The sequence below is a fragment of the Mugil cephalus genome, chromosome 12, assembly GCF_022458985.1.
Source record: "Mugil cephalus isolate CIBA_MC_2020 chromosome 12, CIBA_Mcephalus_1.1, whole genome shotgun sequence".
Lineage (NCBI taxonomy): Eukaryota > Metazoa > Chordata > Actinopteri > Mugiliformes > Mugilidae > Mugil > Mugil cephalus.
This window is the reverse complement of record NC_061781.1, coordinates 17,832,215-17,849,532: the sequence shown is the minus strand read 5'-3', so window position 1 is coordinate 17,849,532 and position 17,318 is coordinate 17,832,215. Positions and strand designations below refer to the sequence as shown.

General features: G+C 41.3%; 1 protein-coding gene across 4 annotated transcripts in view; it reads right to left on the bottom strand.

Annotated features, from left to right (window-relative positions):
• Positions 1-380: 380 nt before the first annotated feature.
• The window catches only part of sytl5 (synaptotagmin-like 5), a 36,823-nt gene continuing 19,885 nt past the window's right edge, over positions 381-17,318 (bottom strand). The window contains exons 5-18 of one of the 4 annotated variants that reach the window (XM_047601850.1): positions 17,111-17,225; positions 16,421-16,564; positions 16,088-16,175; positions 15,854-15,983; positions 14,273-14,373; positions 13,566-13,661; positions 10,419-10,484; positions 8,721-8,899; positions 7,451-7,553; positions 7,210-7,371; positions 7,011-7,119; positions 5,341-5,479; positions 4,534-4,742; positions 381-3,006 (exon numbers count right to left, since the gene is read on the bottom strand). In XM_047601850.1, the coding sequence (XP_047457806.1) occupies positions 2,864-3,006; positions 4,534-4,742; positions 5,341-5,479; positions 7,011-7,119; positions 7,210-7,371; positions 7,451-7,553; positions 8,721-8,899; positions 10,419-10,484; positions 13,566-13,661; positions 14,273-14,373; positions 15,854-15,983; positions 16,088-16,175; positions 16,421-16,564; positions 17,111-17,225 (1,784 nt within the window). In that variant the 3' untranslated portion in view covers positions 381-2,863. Of the gene's footprint in view, positions 3,007-4,533; positions 4,743-5,340; positions 5,480-7,010; positions 7,120-7,209; positions 7,372-7,450; positions 7,554-8,720; positions 8,900-10,418; positions 10,485-13,565; positions 13,662-14,272; positions 14,374-15,853; positions 15,984-16,087; positions 16,176-16,420; positions 16,565-17,110; positions 17,232-17,318 lie in introns of all 4 variants that reach the window. The other 3 variants (XM_047601849.1, XM_047601848.1, XM_047601851.1) reach the window with 3 other exon arrangements.

The following is a 17,318-nucleotide window of genomic DNA, read 5'->3' as shown; positions in this document are numbered from 1 at the left end:
TTACTCATATGTTTGTTTAGATAATGACATCCAACAATGTCAACAGGCACACAGTGCAGCTGGCCCTGTGGCTCACAATATGAACGTAGCATGAGAATGCTGGGACTAAACAAAAAGCCCTGCCCTTGGTTTGGACACTGTCATTAAAGGATAAACCTCCCTGGTTAGGCAGTGTCACTGGTTTCTGCTGTGTCCTGATTGACCTACACACCAAAACATTTACACAATTAACTCTAAATTCTCCACCAATTTCTCCACCTAGACCTAGTTTGTATTCCCAAACCAACCGGATTTACATTTTAGTGCTGTAAACAAGCACAGAACTAGTTTGATATTAGAAAATTACCCACCAACAAAGACAAACAACAACAAAAGCAACATATATTCTATGGAAAGATGTGTTTATTTCAAAATATTCTTGTAACACATTTAGGACATTAAAAATGATGCATGGAAACTAGACACAACAGAGATAGTACATGCTGTACATCGAGAGTTTCTTCAGTAATCAGGTATTGCACGAGCTCAAGTACGCTGGACAGTGAACACGTGTATTATTACTATTACTGTGGGTGTGAAGGCGTCCTCTCTGGGAGCTTAGAGCAGACGGTTTCCCGAGGACAAGCGGACAATATTGGCATTCCACGTGAGAGAGATGGTTCTACAGGAGGTTTACATTGAGGATCGTATCTTTTGTGAACTGTGTGATTCATCACGGTGTATCGTAGAGCCCCGGGGCGGCGGGGACAAGGTCACTGTGTGACTGTCACCGGCTCATTATTATTATCCCCCAACCTTAAGATGAAGACAGCTCGCTCGCCTCAGTGCTGACTCACTCCGCAACACACACAACCGACATCTCAGGGTTCCTGGGAACGCACCTCACATCACACTGTCTTGTCTAGGTGTAAGGTGATGTCATTATCAGTGCTTTACGTAACCTTTTTGTTCTTCTACCTCTGTTTTTTTTTTTCTAATACCATGCAGTTTCTATTATCACACTGATACAGTGTCATGTAAATTTACATCAAGGCTAATCTAAGTTAGGTTATCTGTTGAAGCTTCGTGCCACAGATTTATTTTTAATTCATTTTTTTTTAAACAACCAGAGGTGGAAAATAACTCGATACAAGTACTGTCTTTGACATGTGAAATTCTCTCAAGAGCTTGTACTTTTAAAAAAAAAACAACTAATTTTAGTTAATTCACCAGTCAAAAAAAACCCAAAACAAAACAAAACAACAAAAAAAAAACAATCAGCAACTCATTTGATGTAACTTATAAAAGAGCAGGAGGTACAGACTGTATAGCTGCATGTAAATAGCCAAAGCAGATTAAAGGAATGCGTCTGGACTGAAAAGTAGCACTGGGCGTGTCGACAACAATAAAGAAATACAAATTTGGGAGGTGACAACATGTATAAATGATTGGAGCGCCGAATACAATTTAACAAACAGCATGCCGAAGGGACAGATGACCTCTAAAAGACGACATGTACTGTCCTCGTGGTGCCACCCGCTGACGTCCATCAGGCATTTCTTTAGACCTTTTCTGGTCTTGATAATAGCCGCTGATGTTCTCATTTAAACCCCAACTCCTCACCAGTTTTTTTACAACTGAAGAAGCTAATTGGGTGAGTGGCGAAACGTATTTCGAGAAACCCTACAACTCTAGTTGCCTTCGTTTCAGCTTTAATTTTGCATAACAAAAAGTACAGCCGAAGCTCACATGAAAGTTCTTGACCAGACGGTGGCGCTAAAGGAAAAATAGGAGATTGCCAATCCTCAGGAGGACATGAACAATGGAAAGCTCAAGTAGTGGAATCAGGTTCTCTATGGTGCATCATCTGGGGAACATGAATATTTACAAAACTAGTGCTAACAATCCATCCAGAGGATATATCTTCTCAAATAATAAATATTATTAGAACAATAATTCTGCCTTTTCTTTTAATTCATTATAGATTTAGTAAATTAAGTGCTTTCTCGGTTTCATACTGCTGGTAGGACAACATAAACTCATAGCTCAGCCAAGAGAAGGCAGTTTTCACAAACATCTTGACATTTTATAAATGATTAATACAGCTAACACAAAAGCAATCAACAAAGTAAGCTGCACTCCTAAAACTCATTTCCTTTTACTTTGACAAACACTGGGGTGCAATAACGCTCTGCAGTGCTGCAACGCTCTTCTCTTCTTTATCAAAAAGAAAGTTTCTAAAGGAATCATGGCCAGTGCTTTGAAGAGCATTGAGTTTGAGATTGGTTCTTTGACAGTGATCACAGCAGTACAAGCATCAATTAGTTTCCACCTCTGTACACAAACTGTTCATGATGGGATGAATCTCAGCATCACCGTGTGCTTCAGACCAGGATGCAGCTTGGTGCGCTTGCAAAAGGGAATGTTTTATATATATATATATATATATATAATCGATCAGTGCCTCGCCTATCACCTTACAAATGGTCTCTGTAGGCTGTGACTACATGCAGGAATGACTTGGAGATGAGGACACATCAGGAATGTGCTTCTTCAGTGGGTTATAGTACGTTACATACAATAAAAACAGCAGTAAACAGCAGTGCCGGGTCAAGACTAGATGCTCTGGAGGGACACGGGTGGATGAGAGTGTAAGGCATGACTGGCTGCTGTGGACAGGAGAAGGGATCTGAAAGATGTAGTGAGAGGGATGGTCTCTGTTCCTTTTTTCCTGGAGTCCTGGACCCTTCACAGTTTTCTTTTCTCTTTTTTTTTTCCTTGATCATTCCACTTTTCCAGCTCTTTCCTCAGGCCCTCAGTCCACTTCTTTCTCCTCTCCCTCTGTTATTCTCTTTTATCCTCTCCGTCTGTGCTTCGGTCCGCCTCATGTGTTGTGCTTGCGCATGCTGGATCGCAGCATCAGAGTACACTCCTGAGGGACTTCTGGGTTTTCAATCATGCGCTGCCACAGCCTTTGTTCCTCCCCGTATGAGTCCATCCAGTCTACCTCGTTCCCATAACTTTTGCCTTGAGGGGAGAGAGACATAAACATTTGTTTAACTTTGTTCCAGCGTCTCGAGAGCCCTGAGGACATTAACGCTCCCTCAACACTGAACACTCCAGTTTGTAGCTATAATGAATTAATATCTAGTTAACATGATAATAACTACACCTATGAGCAGGCAACAGTACAAACGTGTGATAAATTGGGCGAATATTAAATGGAAATACTCTGAAATTCAGCAATATAAAACCACCATGTTAACATATAATGTATAAAACAGGGACAATGCACAGTGCATTTATTATAGCAGCTGGAGCTAAAAGCTAATTTCCATTTGTTGTCCTTGGATGGTGGCCACCAATCTTCACAATGGGTGTTGACAATACTGCACTTTACAACTATATTGTGATGTGGTACGAGGTATGTCTCAGATGTTTAATACGAATGCTTGACAGAGGGCTTAAACTACAGATTTTCAGACCTTTATATCCACAAAAAAATAAATAAATCGTAATTAAAAGTCGCAGTGAGAAGCTGGACTCTTTCCTATTTCTACGCCAGCTGCAGCGTACCCTTTTTTTTGCTTAATTTTTATCACTGTGGCGATTAGAATACCTGAGGGACTTGTGCTGAGCCCACTGAGAGAACCACGTAGTCTTTTCAGTTTTTATGCTAAGCTAACTGGCTACATTGTCAAACTGAGGCGGCAGACATAAGAGAGAGATGTCTCACTAGGGGTGAGAAAACGGGTTCTTTTGTTCTTCTGATACAATATCGATTTTAAAAGAAAAAAAGAAAAAGTCATTTTTTGGGCCGATAGAGAATGACTTCCGCACCTCCACCGTCACTTTTTCTGTACAAGTGCAATAAATTGGAAATGGATAATTTGGATTAATATTGTTTTTTGACTCAATTTGTCCCATGGATGTAGAATATTGCAATATATCACAGTATAATAATATTGCAATAATGTATCGTATCGTGGTTCAAGTATCGTGATATGTATCGTGAAGTCCTTGCCAATACCCACCTCTATGTGTCACCCGTGAAATAAAAACTAATTAGCGTATTTTGTTACAATGTTCATCTGTTCCTTTAAAGCGGTTCAGCATCTCTACATCGTCATGTTTCTGTGTTTTTTTCCCAGGTATTTTATGTAAAAACCTCTTGAATCATCATCGTAGGTGCAGAACAAGAGGAAAACAAAGCCCACTTTGCACACAGCTCACATAGTCTGTTTTCCCAGAGTACCGTTCAACCCCAATAGCCAGAGGAATACTATGAGCGCTCAACTGCAGAACTACAGATATTTGCCTTCCAAGTGAAATGTAATGCTTCAGAACTTTGCTTAATGTACAGTAAATTATTCCAGTAGATGAACACTATAGCACATCAGCCTCCTTGAAGTCTGAGTAAGGCCCATTGGGAACCGTTCAAATGAGGAGTTTTCCACCTTGTTTAAACTTCTGTGCATGACTTTGACCTTATAAAAGGAAAAAAATGTACGCATTAACGTCTCTTCTTTTCCTCTCCTACCAGACAACATGTACCTGTGCCAGCTCCCAGCCTTACTCCTCCCAGGAAGACGTTGCTGGCCAGAGCTTCTTTGTCCCACACAGTGAGCTCCAGGCAGACGTTGTTGAGGTCTCCTGGCTGCAGGCCGCAGTAGGTGAAGGTGTGGTTCCACTGTGGGTGCACGGTGCGTCGCTCCACCGCAGTCTTGTGCTTGGTCGATTTGTTACTGTCAGGAAGGAGGTATCTGGGGAGGGGATTATACAATTCACAGCGTCAAAGTTGATGATTCGGAATTACTGTACATCTTGACTAAGTTACAGCGGTCAGAGCATCAGTATAAAGAGAGATTTCCTGTTTGAAAGCCAATTAAATATAATTTAAAAGAGGAAGCAAATGAGGCTCACAAAACCAACGCTAAGGGCTGCAAAACGGCTACAAAGAATTGCACACAGCCACAGACAAACACACAAACAACTATATGGAAAGAAAAGAGATTATAATCAGACACAAACACATAAAAATATGAAGAGACAAACCATCTGGAGAAATGCAAAAACATTGCCAAATGATAGTGAAAAACGATTATGGAAAGACAGTAAAAGGTTTGGGGCTTTTACAGGTGTGAGTCCAAGGTCCCGTTGTCTGTTTATCCACCTACATGGACGTAGGTGGATAAATTGTTATTTTTTTAATGTTAATTCACTCAGACTAAAATAGTTCCATTCTGAGTGCATCATTTACACAGTATTAACACAACTGTTCATAATACAGTCCAGAAACACTGTTCCCACTCTGACTCCTCCATTCAACCATTTCATCTAAACTTGAAGAGAGTCCCTCACCCTTTCACAAAAGGATCAGAAGTGCCTCCAGACTTGACGGCAGTTAGATTTTTGGCTCCTTTGACCAGCAGCTCAACCATGCCCCCCTTAGGCAGAGTGAAGCTGCTCGTCTTCTTGCCTTTCAGGAAGCTCTTCTTGACTGTGAGAGGGACAAAAAAACAAAAAAAAAAAACAGTCATCAATGCAATAGTTTTGTAGTGAAGTGCTTCACACATGAGGCGAAGGTTTACCTTCTATCTTCATAGACACATACATACACACAGCACTATGTACTTATGATAATGAGCATGCATGTGTTTCGACAAAGAATGAATGAGCTGCTTTCAGGTGTCATGGATGTCCTGTGGATTTATGACAGTCTAGTCCTTCATGGCACTAACCTAAGCAGTGGCACCATAAATGCAATCTCATGCCTTTAATCTGTAGTAATTCAATAATCCTCAGTGATTTTAAGATCTCTTCTGCAAGATACTTGAGGGCACAATACATTTACAGCATCACATGCAACCACTTTAATCAAAAGAACCTCAGACATTATTCAAAATAAATGCCAGTAAAGCTTTAAAGTATCTTAGAGAATGAGGAACGTTGTCTAATATCTCTCCCCTTTCTCTCTGCTTTTGGAGTTATTAGCTCTGAATTCAAGCAGCACACTCTCATAAATGAAGACGCAGATGTGACGCGGGCTTTCTGGATATCAGTAAAGACAATCCAGACTTCTTACATGACTCAAACCCAGCGGTAGCAGCGTGAGTTCACAAAATATCACTGTAGTCCAGCATCGGCAATTTTGGTGCAATAATGCAGCTGGATTTGTACGTTTCAGAGCAAGATGTTGGGGATTTGCAGGATTTACTGTATTTGCAAGTTGCAGCCGATAATAAATTAACGGTTAATGAATTAATTATGAATACTTTAAACTGTAGACAGCATAAAATGCCATGAACATTAAAAATATTTGGACAGCAAGAGTAAAAAGGCAAAAAAAAGCAAAAACATGTCTGGTGCTTTTATCCCTTTGTCTGTGTTCTAATAAACCAATAAGTTTGTATTTGTAGATCTTAAATAGCCAATAATAAAGTGATTTAGCTGATTATTCTTCAATTATCTAGTTTGAAATGATACGCTCTTCTTATTGATTAGACAGTGCTACAGTAAATCAGTACTATTTACCTCATTATAAATCAGGTGTTTGTTGCTTGACTCGGAGGAACGCCGGAGAAAAAGTTGAGCTTCACACGCAAGTAGCAATTTTTTGAATTTGATAACGAGCGGGAGGTCAGTGCACAGACGCATCTGACAGCAGCCCTCTGCAATAATTGGGGTAAAACGGTTTTGTTTTTCAGGTCAGATGGGAGTTGGGTGTGGTTAATTTTAGATATAACTGGGTTGAAATATATATATTTATCCTTGTTAACCATCAACAACTCACTGGTGGGTCGCTCATTAACACAAAGTCACGCTGTGCAGCCAAACACTGTTCAAACCGCGACAACTTTGAACAACAAACACAGCCAAAGTTTGGCGGTTTTGAAGTGGAGACTTCACTAAATGTAAACTCTAATCAAGAGTTAATATAAGAATATAATAAGAATAATATAAGAACAATAAGAAGTGACATTTTTACATGTAACATACACCATAATGGTCATTAAAAAATATAAATGTACCTTGTACTTGGTCCAGAGGCAGCATGAGGTTCTTCTCTGCAGGTATGTATTTCAACACAACAGTCAGTTCTCCTTTATACTGCATCGTGGAGTCTATGCAGTTTTCCACCTACGCACAAAAACACATACATAAACAGATAAAAACAACATCCACAACGGCTCGTCTGTTGCGAATAGGAGCACTGACTGTGGCTCCTACCTTGGGCTGGAGAGCGTACCACTCCTCTATCTGGGAGTCGAACTCCCAGGAGTCAAACGTCAGCTCCACTTCTCCCAGGAAGCTGTTGTGTCCAAAGCGGTCGTGGTGCCACACGGACACCTGCAGGGTGCGAGTCTCCAGCTGGGAGTGGCTGATCACGTACTGAAAGACAAAGAACCATGATTTTTAACGTTGCTTCACGGTGAAAGCTTTGAATTCAGAGAAATGTTCCGTCACGAACCCTCAGATTCTCATTGAAGACGGGGTTAATGGTGTTGGCCTTGATGCTCGTCTTCCTCTTGCTCTGTCGTGACGTATCTGGCAACAGGTAAGTCTTCACGTACCTGTCATATAAAAAAAAAAAAAAAAAAAAAAGACGAACCAGTCAGGATGCTGTGATTTTATTTGTTCTTCTTTATACAACATGAATCATGTGCTTCCTTTCACCAGATAGTAGAGCTGAAACGTTCTGTTAGAGTAATTAAAATAAAACAAATAATGAATGATATTAATCCTGTTTATAAAGGAGTATTTAGGGACTGTTAAGATAATGTGTCAGGAGCAAGATATTGTTTAGAGTAGTATAGTAGAGTAGCAGAGAAGAAGAAGAAATAAAAGCATATATTATAAAAAGCCTAAACATACCAGACAAAGATATTAAAGAAGCAGAAATTAGAGAAAAAGTGAACTAGTGTAAACATCTGCAAGTCTTTTTTAAAACATTTTGACACATGCATGGATACTTGGTGCCGGCTCTTCTGATCAATTTATTAATAACACGTTAATAAATCCTACTACTTCAGAATAATATAAAGTGTTAGAAAACATCTTATGTAATCTACGGAAGAGTATTAGGGCCACCCATGAGAAAAAACATTAGAGGAGGTAATTTTTATTTATGAGAAAAAAGTTGAAATTTTGAGAAAAAAGATGAAATTTTGATTAAAAAAAGTCGAAATTTCAAGAAAAATGTCTCAAGTAGAAAGTAGTGTAAAGCCCTAGTACTCTTCCGTGGAGTATGCGCATACGGTACTGCTGGTTTAAAGGTCTACTTTCTACTTTTTTCTGGAAATTTCACTTTTTTCTCAAACTGCATGATGGCTGAAGAAAGTTTTTTTGTCTCATGGGCGGCCCTAATACTCTTCCGTAGTTATCTTATTAAGTGCTTAAAAATAGGGAACTCCACAACCTATTTATAATTTATATTAAAAGCCATTATACAGGACTTATAAAATGTGGCTTAGCAGAGAGTGCACTGTTATATAACACATGTAAAAGTAATGACTTCAGTGGGAAGTTGGCGGTTTGATGACTCTATCTATCTATAATCTTAGACAGAAAAACAGATTTTCAATTTTTTTTTCTCATTTTTCTAATCTTGGACCAACGAGACTGATTTGCATTTGTCAAACGAGCAAATGTCAGATGCAAATAAATCAGATGATCTTTACACAGGTGTTATCATCGGGATATCTGTGTGTGTGTGTGTGTGTGTTTGTGTTGGCTCTTACGCATCGGTGCGCTGCCTCCTCTCGTCCCCCGTAGCCAGGTTGTGACACTCTTTCACCAGGACATTGAGAGCACCGGTTTTGTAGCTGTAGCTGATGTTCAGCAGGATCTCGCCGCTCACCCTGGCGTTGCCATAGTCACCGGTCTCGCTGTACATGCTCATCATGCTGTTTATGCTGCTCTGTGGGTCCAAGACCGGAGACAGAGGCGTGGACATGAGAGGAGGGGGAGGGGGGGGGGCAAGGTCAAAGGACAAAAGAGGAGAAACAGAGTGATGAAAGAAGCGAGAAGTTGAAGAAAACATCAACAACAGCGTCAAACATGTGACACAAAGCTGATGAAACACGACGGAAATCACACAGCTTTTGCCCTTCATGAGCACGAACGGGGCCAAATCCTTGACAGCGGACAGAAATGTTTACACTGAGGCTTGAGTCATTAAAATTACATCACTACTACTGGAGGTCTAAAAGCACATGAACATGACTGAGGAGCGGGATGTTTGTATTCTCTCCAGAAAATAAGGCAGATTCAATTATTAAACCAGAACATGGCTGCGTCGCAGTCCTTCAAAGACTGCATGAGAGAGTTTCGTTTCAATGTTGCATGAAACGACGTTCAACTGAGCACATGCCCCATAAGAGATGCGTCTGAACATTATTTTTTTAATCAATAAGTGAAGTGATTAGAGGACGCTTCCCAAGAGGGATTTGGGATTTTTCAAGTTTCTCACAGCGTAAAGTGTAATTTTCTTCCAAGTGAAGTTCAACATTAAAAATATATACATTGAAAAGATTTTATGTTGAAAATTAAAATAGTTTCAAAACTACTTTTTTTTTTTTGCTTTGTAGAACTGAAACTCCAAAGAATTTCTGATCACATAAGACGCATGGAAGCAGCAAAAGAAATCTGGAGCAACATTATTTTTGAACGCAATTTGCGGTTTAGCGAGCTGCTCAGTTAATCGCCTAATTCCCACGGCTCTAATTGAAAGAAAAATTACACTTCTCCAAATAACTGGCAGATTAAATACGAGGAAATAGAACAGAAACATATATAATCAGATGAATAAATAGAAATAGTAATAAAAAGCGGGTAAGATAACGCAGGAAGCTGCTAATTGTGCGATGCCATAATTAAAGTTACACAGAAATTTAACGCGAACCTCCTGCAGCTTACAGATTGTCACATTAAAACAAGTAAAAATCTTAAATCAAAAGCCGTGTTTTACCCCCTGACGATACCTATTGTGTGAAGAAAAGACTCCAAACCTTAACAAACCCTGCAGGTAATTATTTCTGGAGTATTTCTTGGGAAGTAGGGAAACATGACTGCTGCAGCTGTGGACAGGATTAAACTGTCATAATCCACTGATAATAATATTGCTCTCCAGGGAGTGCAGAAGTCGACAAAATCGAATCATGCTGTGTTTTTTCTACAGGAAACATTACCTAATTTGTTTCCTGCAGCGAGCCAGCATGTTAAGTGACAAGTTTAATGTGAGGAATTTAGGATTAGGCTTTAGATTGCGTTAAAAAAAAAGACACAAACACACAGTAAACATGCAGATGTCTCTATATACTGTATACGTGTATACATCATGTTATCGTTACATGCTGCATGTAATATTCATGCCGCTCCTGGCCTGTGATGTAGGGGTGAATATAAATGCATGCACAAATGTCGAAGGGGAGACTTACAGTCTCGGCATCCGAGTCGGGGATATTGAGGAACCCCCACCTTCTTTCGGAGCATGGAGTGGAAGACTAGATTCGTTTAGGAGAAGGAGGGATGAACAGGAAAGGGAAGGAGGAGAGGAAAAGAGAGAGAACTAAGCCCTTGAATGTGTTAGTGGAAGAGGCGGACCCTCGGCACAAACCCCAACTCCCAGCAGCACGCCCAGGAAACCCCATTACACGCGGTTACCATGGTGATTATCAAGAGGAAAGCTCAGAGATCAGAACTCATCTGGAATCAGCTGTGAAAACAGCAAAGACGCTCAAGACACAGACAGTGATAAATGTAGAGGAATGGTCAACTGTGAAATTGTCACGCACATGTAACTGTTATTGAAAACGACCTTTCCTCTCGTAGTCGGCCTTCACGAGGTTCATCTTTGTGGGTTAAGATATTTGTGTCGCCATCAGAGAAACTGGAATAACCTATTGACCCTCGATTCAATATTAGCCCCAACTGGGATATATAACTGTGACAGTGTTCACAGTAAACTTTACACCTGCTAAACATCACAGTGTTAGCTTTGGGAAGTTAGCATTCAGTTTAAAAGCACTGCTGTGCCAAACTAGCCTCACATGGCTGTTGAATATTGTAAATGTGCAACCTGTGCACACACAGTGTCTCTGCAAGTATGTGCAGAAAAATGACGCCAAACATCGGCAGTGAACAAAGAAAGCCCAATCAAAAGAAATGAAACAGAAATATTATATTTCTGTTTGTGTTTACTCAGAAAGGAGGCGCAGACAGTAAGCACACTTCTAGGATTACAAGTTAACTTCAGAAGAAGATTCAGGTGTCGTTCAGTGTCATTCATTTTGTTTAAAAAAAAAAAATCAGGAATTTGTCGGATCTTCACAACACGTTTGTGGAAGTGTATGATCGAACAGATCAAGGAGCGGGTAAAGGAGCTTTCTTAGGACCACACAGAAATAGCTCACCAGGCTGGAAAAAGGAATCCACAAATCCACAGTCAGACAGATTGAGAACAAATGGAGGAGATTTGAGACGACTCTTGCCCTAAATAAGCATGGTAGACCAACAAAGACCACTATAAAAGCAAGACGCACGATAGTCTGAGAGGTCAGAAAGGAACCCAGGGTACCTTTCTCACACTGGCTAATGTTAATGTTCATGGATCCACCATCAGGAGAAAACTATGGCAGCATGGAGACGACACAGACTGCAGACTGCTAAACATTATGCGGAGAAGCCAGAAGACTATTGAGAAAATGTTTTGAGAACAAATGAGACCAGAGTAGAGTTATTTGATTTAAACGAGAAGCTCTTATTCAAAGACATCTTGTCCCGTCCATGAAGCATCGGGATAATGTTCTTGTTTTGACTTGTTTTTCTGGATCTGGGCCAGGATGACGGACCATAACGCAATAAATTCTGAATCACACCAGCCAATTCCAAAAGAAAATGTCCGGACATCCGTAGCCAAACATAAAGAGAGAATGAGTTGTGCAGCAAGACAAGAACACAAGTTGTTCTACAAAAATAAATAATAATTCTATTATTAATAATAGAATAAATGTTTTTGAACGGCCGAGTCAAAGTCCTGATCTTAATCCATCAGGAATGTTGTGGAAGGACCTGCTGCAAAAAAGTTCATGTGAGGAAACAGATCAACATCTCAACACTGAGGCACTTCTGTGCTGAGGAACGGGCTAAAATCCCTCCGAGCCGCTGCACACGACTTATCTGCAGAGACATTTATTGCTCTCCGCAGAATGTTTTGAAGCATTTTCATGCAGAATCATAGAAAATTCTGCATGAATTTTATCCTCCGTATCCTCTGATACTCTGATACTCTGCTCGTGTCACAGATTCAGCTTTACAGATTCATCACCTTCGCAGACCCCCTCCATTCATACTGCCAACAGCAGCTCACTGACGGTTGTCATAAAATAAACTTCTGACAGGCAGGAAGTCTCTCGTCCGTTTACCTAAGAAATGCTCACGTGCACAGGTTTGAGTTTGAGTCAGGAAGTCAGGCTTTTATTTAGAGAATCTAAATGAGTTCATTTCCTGCAAAACTAATTTACATTTGGCTGTGAGGCAAACAAGGCTAGAAACAAAATGACCCTGTTGATCGTGAACGTGGGAAATCGGGTCACACTAAAAAGTAATATGTGATAATATTAAACTAAACTATGAAGATGTGAACATGATGTGATGTATCCATCACGTGTGCCCCCCGAACCCAAGATTTAAATTCAATGAGTGGTGATTAACAATTAACAAAACACATCAATGGTTCAGCGTATTTATATGAATGCAGATCACGCTGAGTAACGAGGGCTCTGCCTCTGGAAGGATGTGGTGCTGCTAAACATTTCAAGCAGCAGTGAAGGTTTGCTGTTGTGATTGTTGTCAAAATGTCTTTGCAGTGATGAGCGGCATTCCCCTTATTATTTCCCTATTCTCAGCAGAGTTGTTTTCTTTTGAAGTTGTGTTTGTCAAATGTTCAACTTCTTTCTGTTATTTATTTATGTATTTATTTTAGGGCAAAGCTTTTTGGTAGCTATAACTCTTACTATGTTCAGCAGTGACTTGCTGACTTGCTCCCTCAACCTTACTACATGCAACAGCACATGTTGTACTCTGTATGGGCGGGTGCTATTTATCAAAAGCAAAAAATTTAGAATGGAAGGATAAGATGGGCTCATATTCCTGTCAGTAATTATAAGGTCATAAATTATTGTTGAAATTGAAAACAAGAAGGTAAAGAAACAGTATAAAAGTATAACATCTTTATACAAATAAAATAACAGGACGTACACTTCTTTAAGCCATTTAAAAACATGCCTCCGCTTGTTATTCTCATTGACAAAGCAGCGACAGTTCGCATTAACATACTATAACTGAGTAAAGTTAGTTTATGAAAATGGAGCCGGGTTTCCTAAGCGTGTGAGGTGTTCGTGACACAAGCTGCCCAGCGGTTCGCTGCATGTTTGCACAGTCAACACGAGAACATACACACCTGACTCATGCATCAGGTGGTGCATGTGTGTGTGTATACAAATAATGATCGTGTTTGTACTGCGAGGAGAGAAGACTTCCCAGTATATTGATATTTTTCTGGTTTGCTTTAAGTCGGGCGTTACCGTTGACACAGCGTTGCTGAGGCGTCGGCTGACACCCTTGCTCTGGGCTGACATCAGGGCATCGATGTCCTCCTCCACATCCTCATCGGAAAACTCCTGCGGAAGACAGCGCTCAGGTTTAATCAAAAGAAAAATGACATCCGGGATGCTGGCCAGAGTGTCTTTGTGCTCTCCACAATTTTCCACGCAGCAGCTGCGTGGGTGGATGCAGCTCCCATAAATTCAATCAGACTGGACAGAGTGTGCTGATTCGATTTTACGTGCAAAAATCACAGCGTCATCGGGTTTACAGTAAACTTGTGAGCACGGGTGGACGCGAGGGCAAAGAAACAACATCGTCTGCGCGTCTGTATTTGGGAGCAGCGCACAAACAGAGCAGCCTTAAACTCACTAGCGCATCCTCCACCTGTTTTTCAGCCTTACATCAGTTTAGATGTTCATCACGCTCTTTGAAGTGAGCTCTGAAGCGAAATTAACATTCGGGCCCACATCTGACGCATCGCTCAGAGTTCAACAGCCCACAGATCCCCAGTCTGATACGGCTGTAAAGTACAGCAAAGTACATGTACGGAGGCAAAAAAAAGGGGGCACGAAGCGGAAAATCGGGCCGTGTTGATTTCACACTCAGGGCTTCTGCTGTCATTGTGGTGAATTTGTTGCTGTGATCAGTGTGCAGCGAGCGAGAAGTGGGGAGGGTGGTGCTTAACTGTTTCGTTGAGCCCGGGGACTGAGCGGCTCCTGAGGCTGAGAGCGTCGTCACTGGGTTCAGAACCAGGAGCTGACAGGTCCATCTCTGAACGGCTGTGATCTGGTGAGAGAAGAGGAGGAGGAGAGGGTGGCAGAGGAATAGAGCAAAAAAAATAAAGTGCAGTTTAGTGAAGTGGATACTAAAAAATAGAAGTAGGACTATGGGGATTATTCATTTGTGGCTTTTTTAGAGATCAGTTAATGACATGTGTGATGAGTCTGCAGGTAAGGTTTCCCTCTGACGACTCGGCACCGTCACTCTTGTACCAGAAGATGTGTAGTTTTATTGGATATTTCCCCCCTTCGCTGCCATTCATGTTGAATGGTAGAAACTGTAAGAAGGACGACATGTTCTTCACGTCCTGTCTCCGATTTTTAGAAATCAGTTCATTCATTCTTTGCTCAAAGAAGTCCGTGGTATCTGCAGCTCTGGAAATGTTATCCACCATCTCACAAACGAATCATTTGAGGCTCAATAAGCTAAAGAAGATCAAAGGCGATCAATAAATAAATTAACAGTAACAGCACATTACCAGAAATTCTCATTTTGTTTCGGGCGCCCAAACTTTTGTATCCAACCGTAAGAGCAGACAATTTAAGTGATTCCTTGCGCTTTTAATCCTCTGTTTGCTGGGGATTCGGCTAATGTAATGTGCGTTATTAAGCTGCACAGCCGGAAGGCAGATTTTAAGAGATGGTTGTAAGTGTTCTCCCTGCTTCTAGTCTTTAGGTTAAGCAAAGCTAATCACCTCCAGGCTCCAGCGCCACGCTAAAAACACAGACATGAGACTGATTTGCTCCCAGAGAGCACCTCAGAAAGAAAGTGAGTAGGCAGAACCATAAAATACTGCAGTTTTCATTTTCACATGCAAAACAATGGGGGCGTTAATTAGGAAATTTAAAGTGGGCAAAACCGCTGAAGTTGAGACAAACTCAGAATCTGAGGACCCCTTGCTGCGACATACGGCCTTAAATGACTATTCAGTAAGGCTCAAGCGCCTGAATAAAATTATTGAAAAGTACTAGGATCTTGAAAAGCTATCCTTTCACTGGAAATTCAAAGATCTCCAGAATATAGATTACTGTGGTGGACACAGTCAGCGGCAATTTAATGACTATAATCGGAGCCGTACTAAAATCCTTACACACTTCTTAGCAGCGGAGATCGACGGAGAGACAACTGTACATAAACACACGGAGACGAGCAAAAGGCAGAGATGACGAGTGATGAGTAAGGTAATAGTGTAATTTGTGCACACATGACATGCGCCCCAGCAGAAGGAGTCATTTTATCCTTGGCGAGATTCATAACAATCTGAGTCAGACGGTGTTTGCGGCCCAGCCCGCTGAGGTGAAGTTAGACGGTCCGATATCACCACTGAGGTGATCTGCTGCCTCTAACACGTCTTGAAACCGTGACTTAGTTATCAAATGTTTGCCTGCGAGCTGTGAAGCCGTGAAACGACAGCAGGCGCTTTGATGCGGCTTGAAGCAAACAAGACAAAGCAGGACGTCGGCCCGCGTGTGACTGTGCTTGATACCTGAAGACACCGAGGCCCTGGACACAGAAATGGACGGGGCGTCACAGTTCGTCCTGTGAGGACCTGCAGCTTTCTTCTCAGGCGCGCTGTCACTGGAGTGTATACTGGCGATGCTCTCCGCTCCGTCAGGCTAAAAATAAACACAAGCTGTTAAAATAACCGTCTAACTCTGAATGATTTTCCCAGTGTGCTGCTGCTGCTGTTTTTTTTTTTTTTTGTGTGTCTGTCGCTGACCCTGACCCTCCGGTTGTCGGGAGTTTGGGACCGCAGGTTGTTGAGTAGTGTGGGCATCCCTGAGGACTCCAGAGCAACCGTACCGCTCCTGAAAACCAGAAATAAAACCAGCTTAACATCATGTTTTTAAACCTTTAAGGCTGAAAAGAGACTTATTAAAAATGATAGATGCTTTAAGCCAGGTTGCTTTTCTCTAATGCTTTGTTTCTAGAATTTAAAGGAAAAAAATCTTATCTGAGCTTCACATGTACTCAGCTTGAGCTTTTCTAAGATATTTTTGTTTTCATTCATTGCGCTGTGCTGCTACAATCTTGTAGAGTGAGGGGAACAAACCTGTTTGATTGTGGAGTCGGGGCAGAGCGAACGCTTCGGAGGCTTTGGGCATCTCCGTCCGACACAGATTTGACGCTGATGCTGTCGACTCCATTTTCTGGCTTCAGCGTTGAACGGCTACCTTTTTTACCGATCTTCAACCTCCTACACACACAGACACACAAACACACAGTCTGCAATCTACTGTATATACGACAGAGATATCCAGTCGTGACCATTATTGTGGAGCAATTACACAGCTCTCTGCTTATCAGGCTCACGACAGTCATCCTACAGAGGAAAGGCACCAGAATTAGAGGATGAACAACCCTGTAACTGTCCAAATATATTTAACTTGGTGTACCTTATAAAGTAGCCGGTGAGCGCATATTCTGTAGTAAATGCAATGTTGAAACCAGAGCAGCTGAGTGAATATTTTTCTGCCGAAGCACTCACATCCATTGCTTAACAGAGCGCGTCTGCCTTTCGTCCGTGTGCTTCTGTGATGCCTTCAGGCTCCATTTACCAAATGTAATCAAATGAACATCCACTTGATCTTTTCAAATGCTCTCATCGCTTAACACCAAAATTAGTCGAGGTGACTGCATCCTGTCAATGTACTGTTTGTGACGCATATTTCATACTTTCATGTTGTGTAGTTAATTGAGTAAACACTACTACACTACTGTTCACGCTGGGTCCTCTCCTCACCCTTTCCTCCTGGCTCCATCCACATCATTGAGAACGGCGCTTCTGGTGGATCTCGGGGTGTCGGGTTTCACCGAAGGCTCAGAAGTAGCCGACAGGTTCTCTGAGGAGTTTTCTTCTGTGGCTTATGATGAAAAAAAAAAAAAAAAGGAAAATAAGCACATTTCTATTGCTGTTACACCTCCTAACCAAGCCATTTCCACTGTATTCA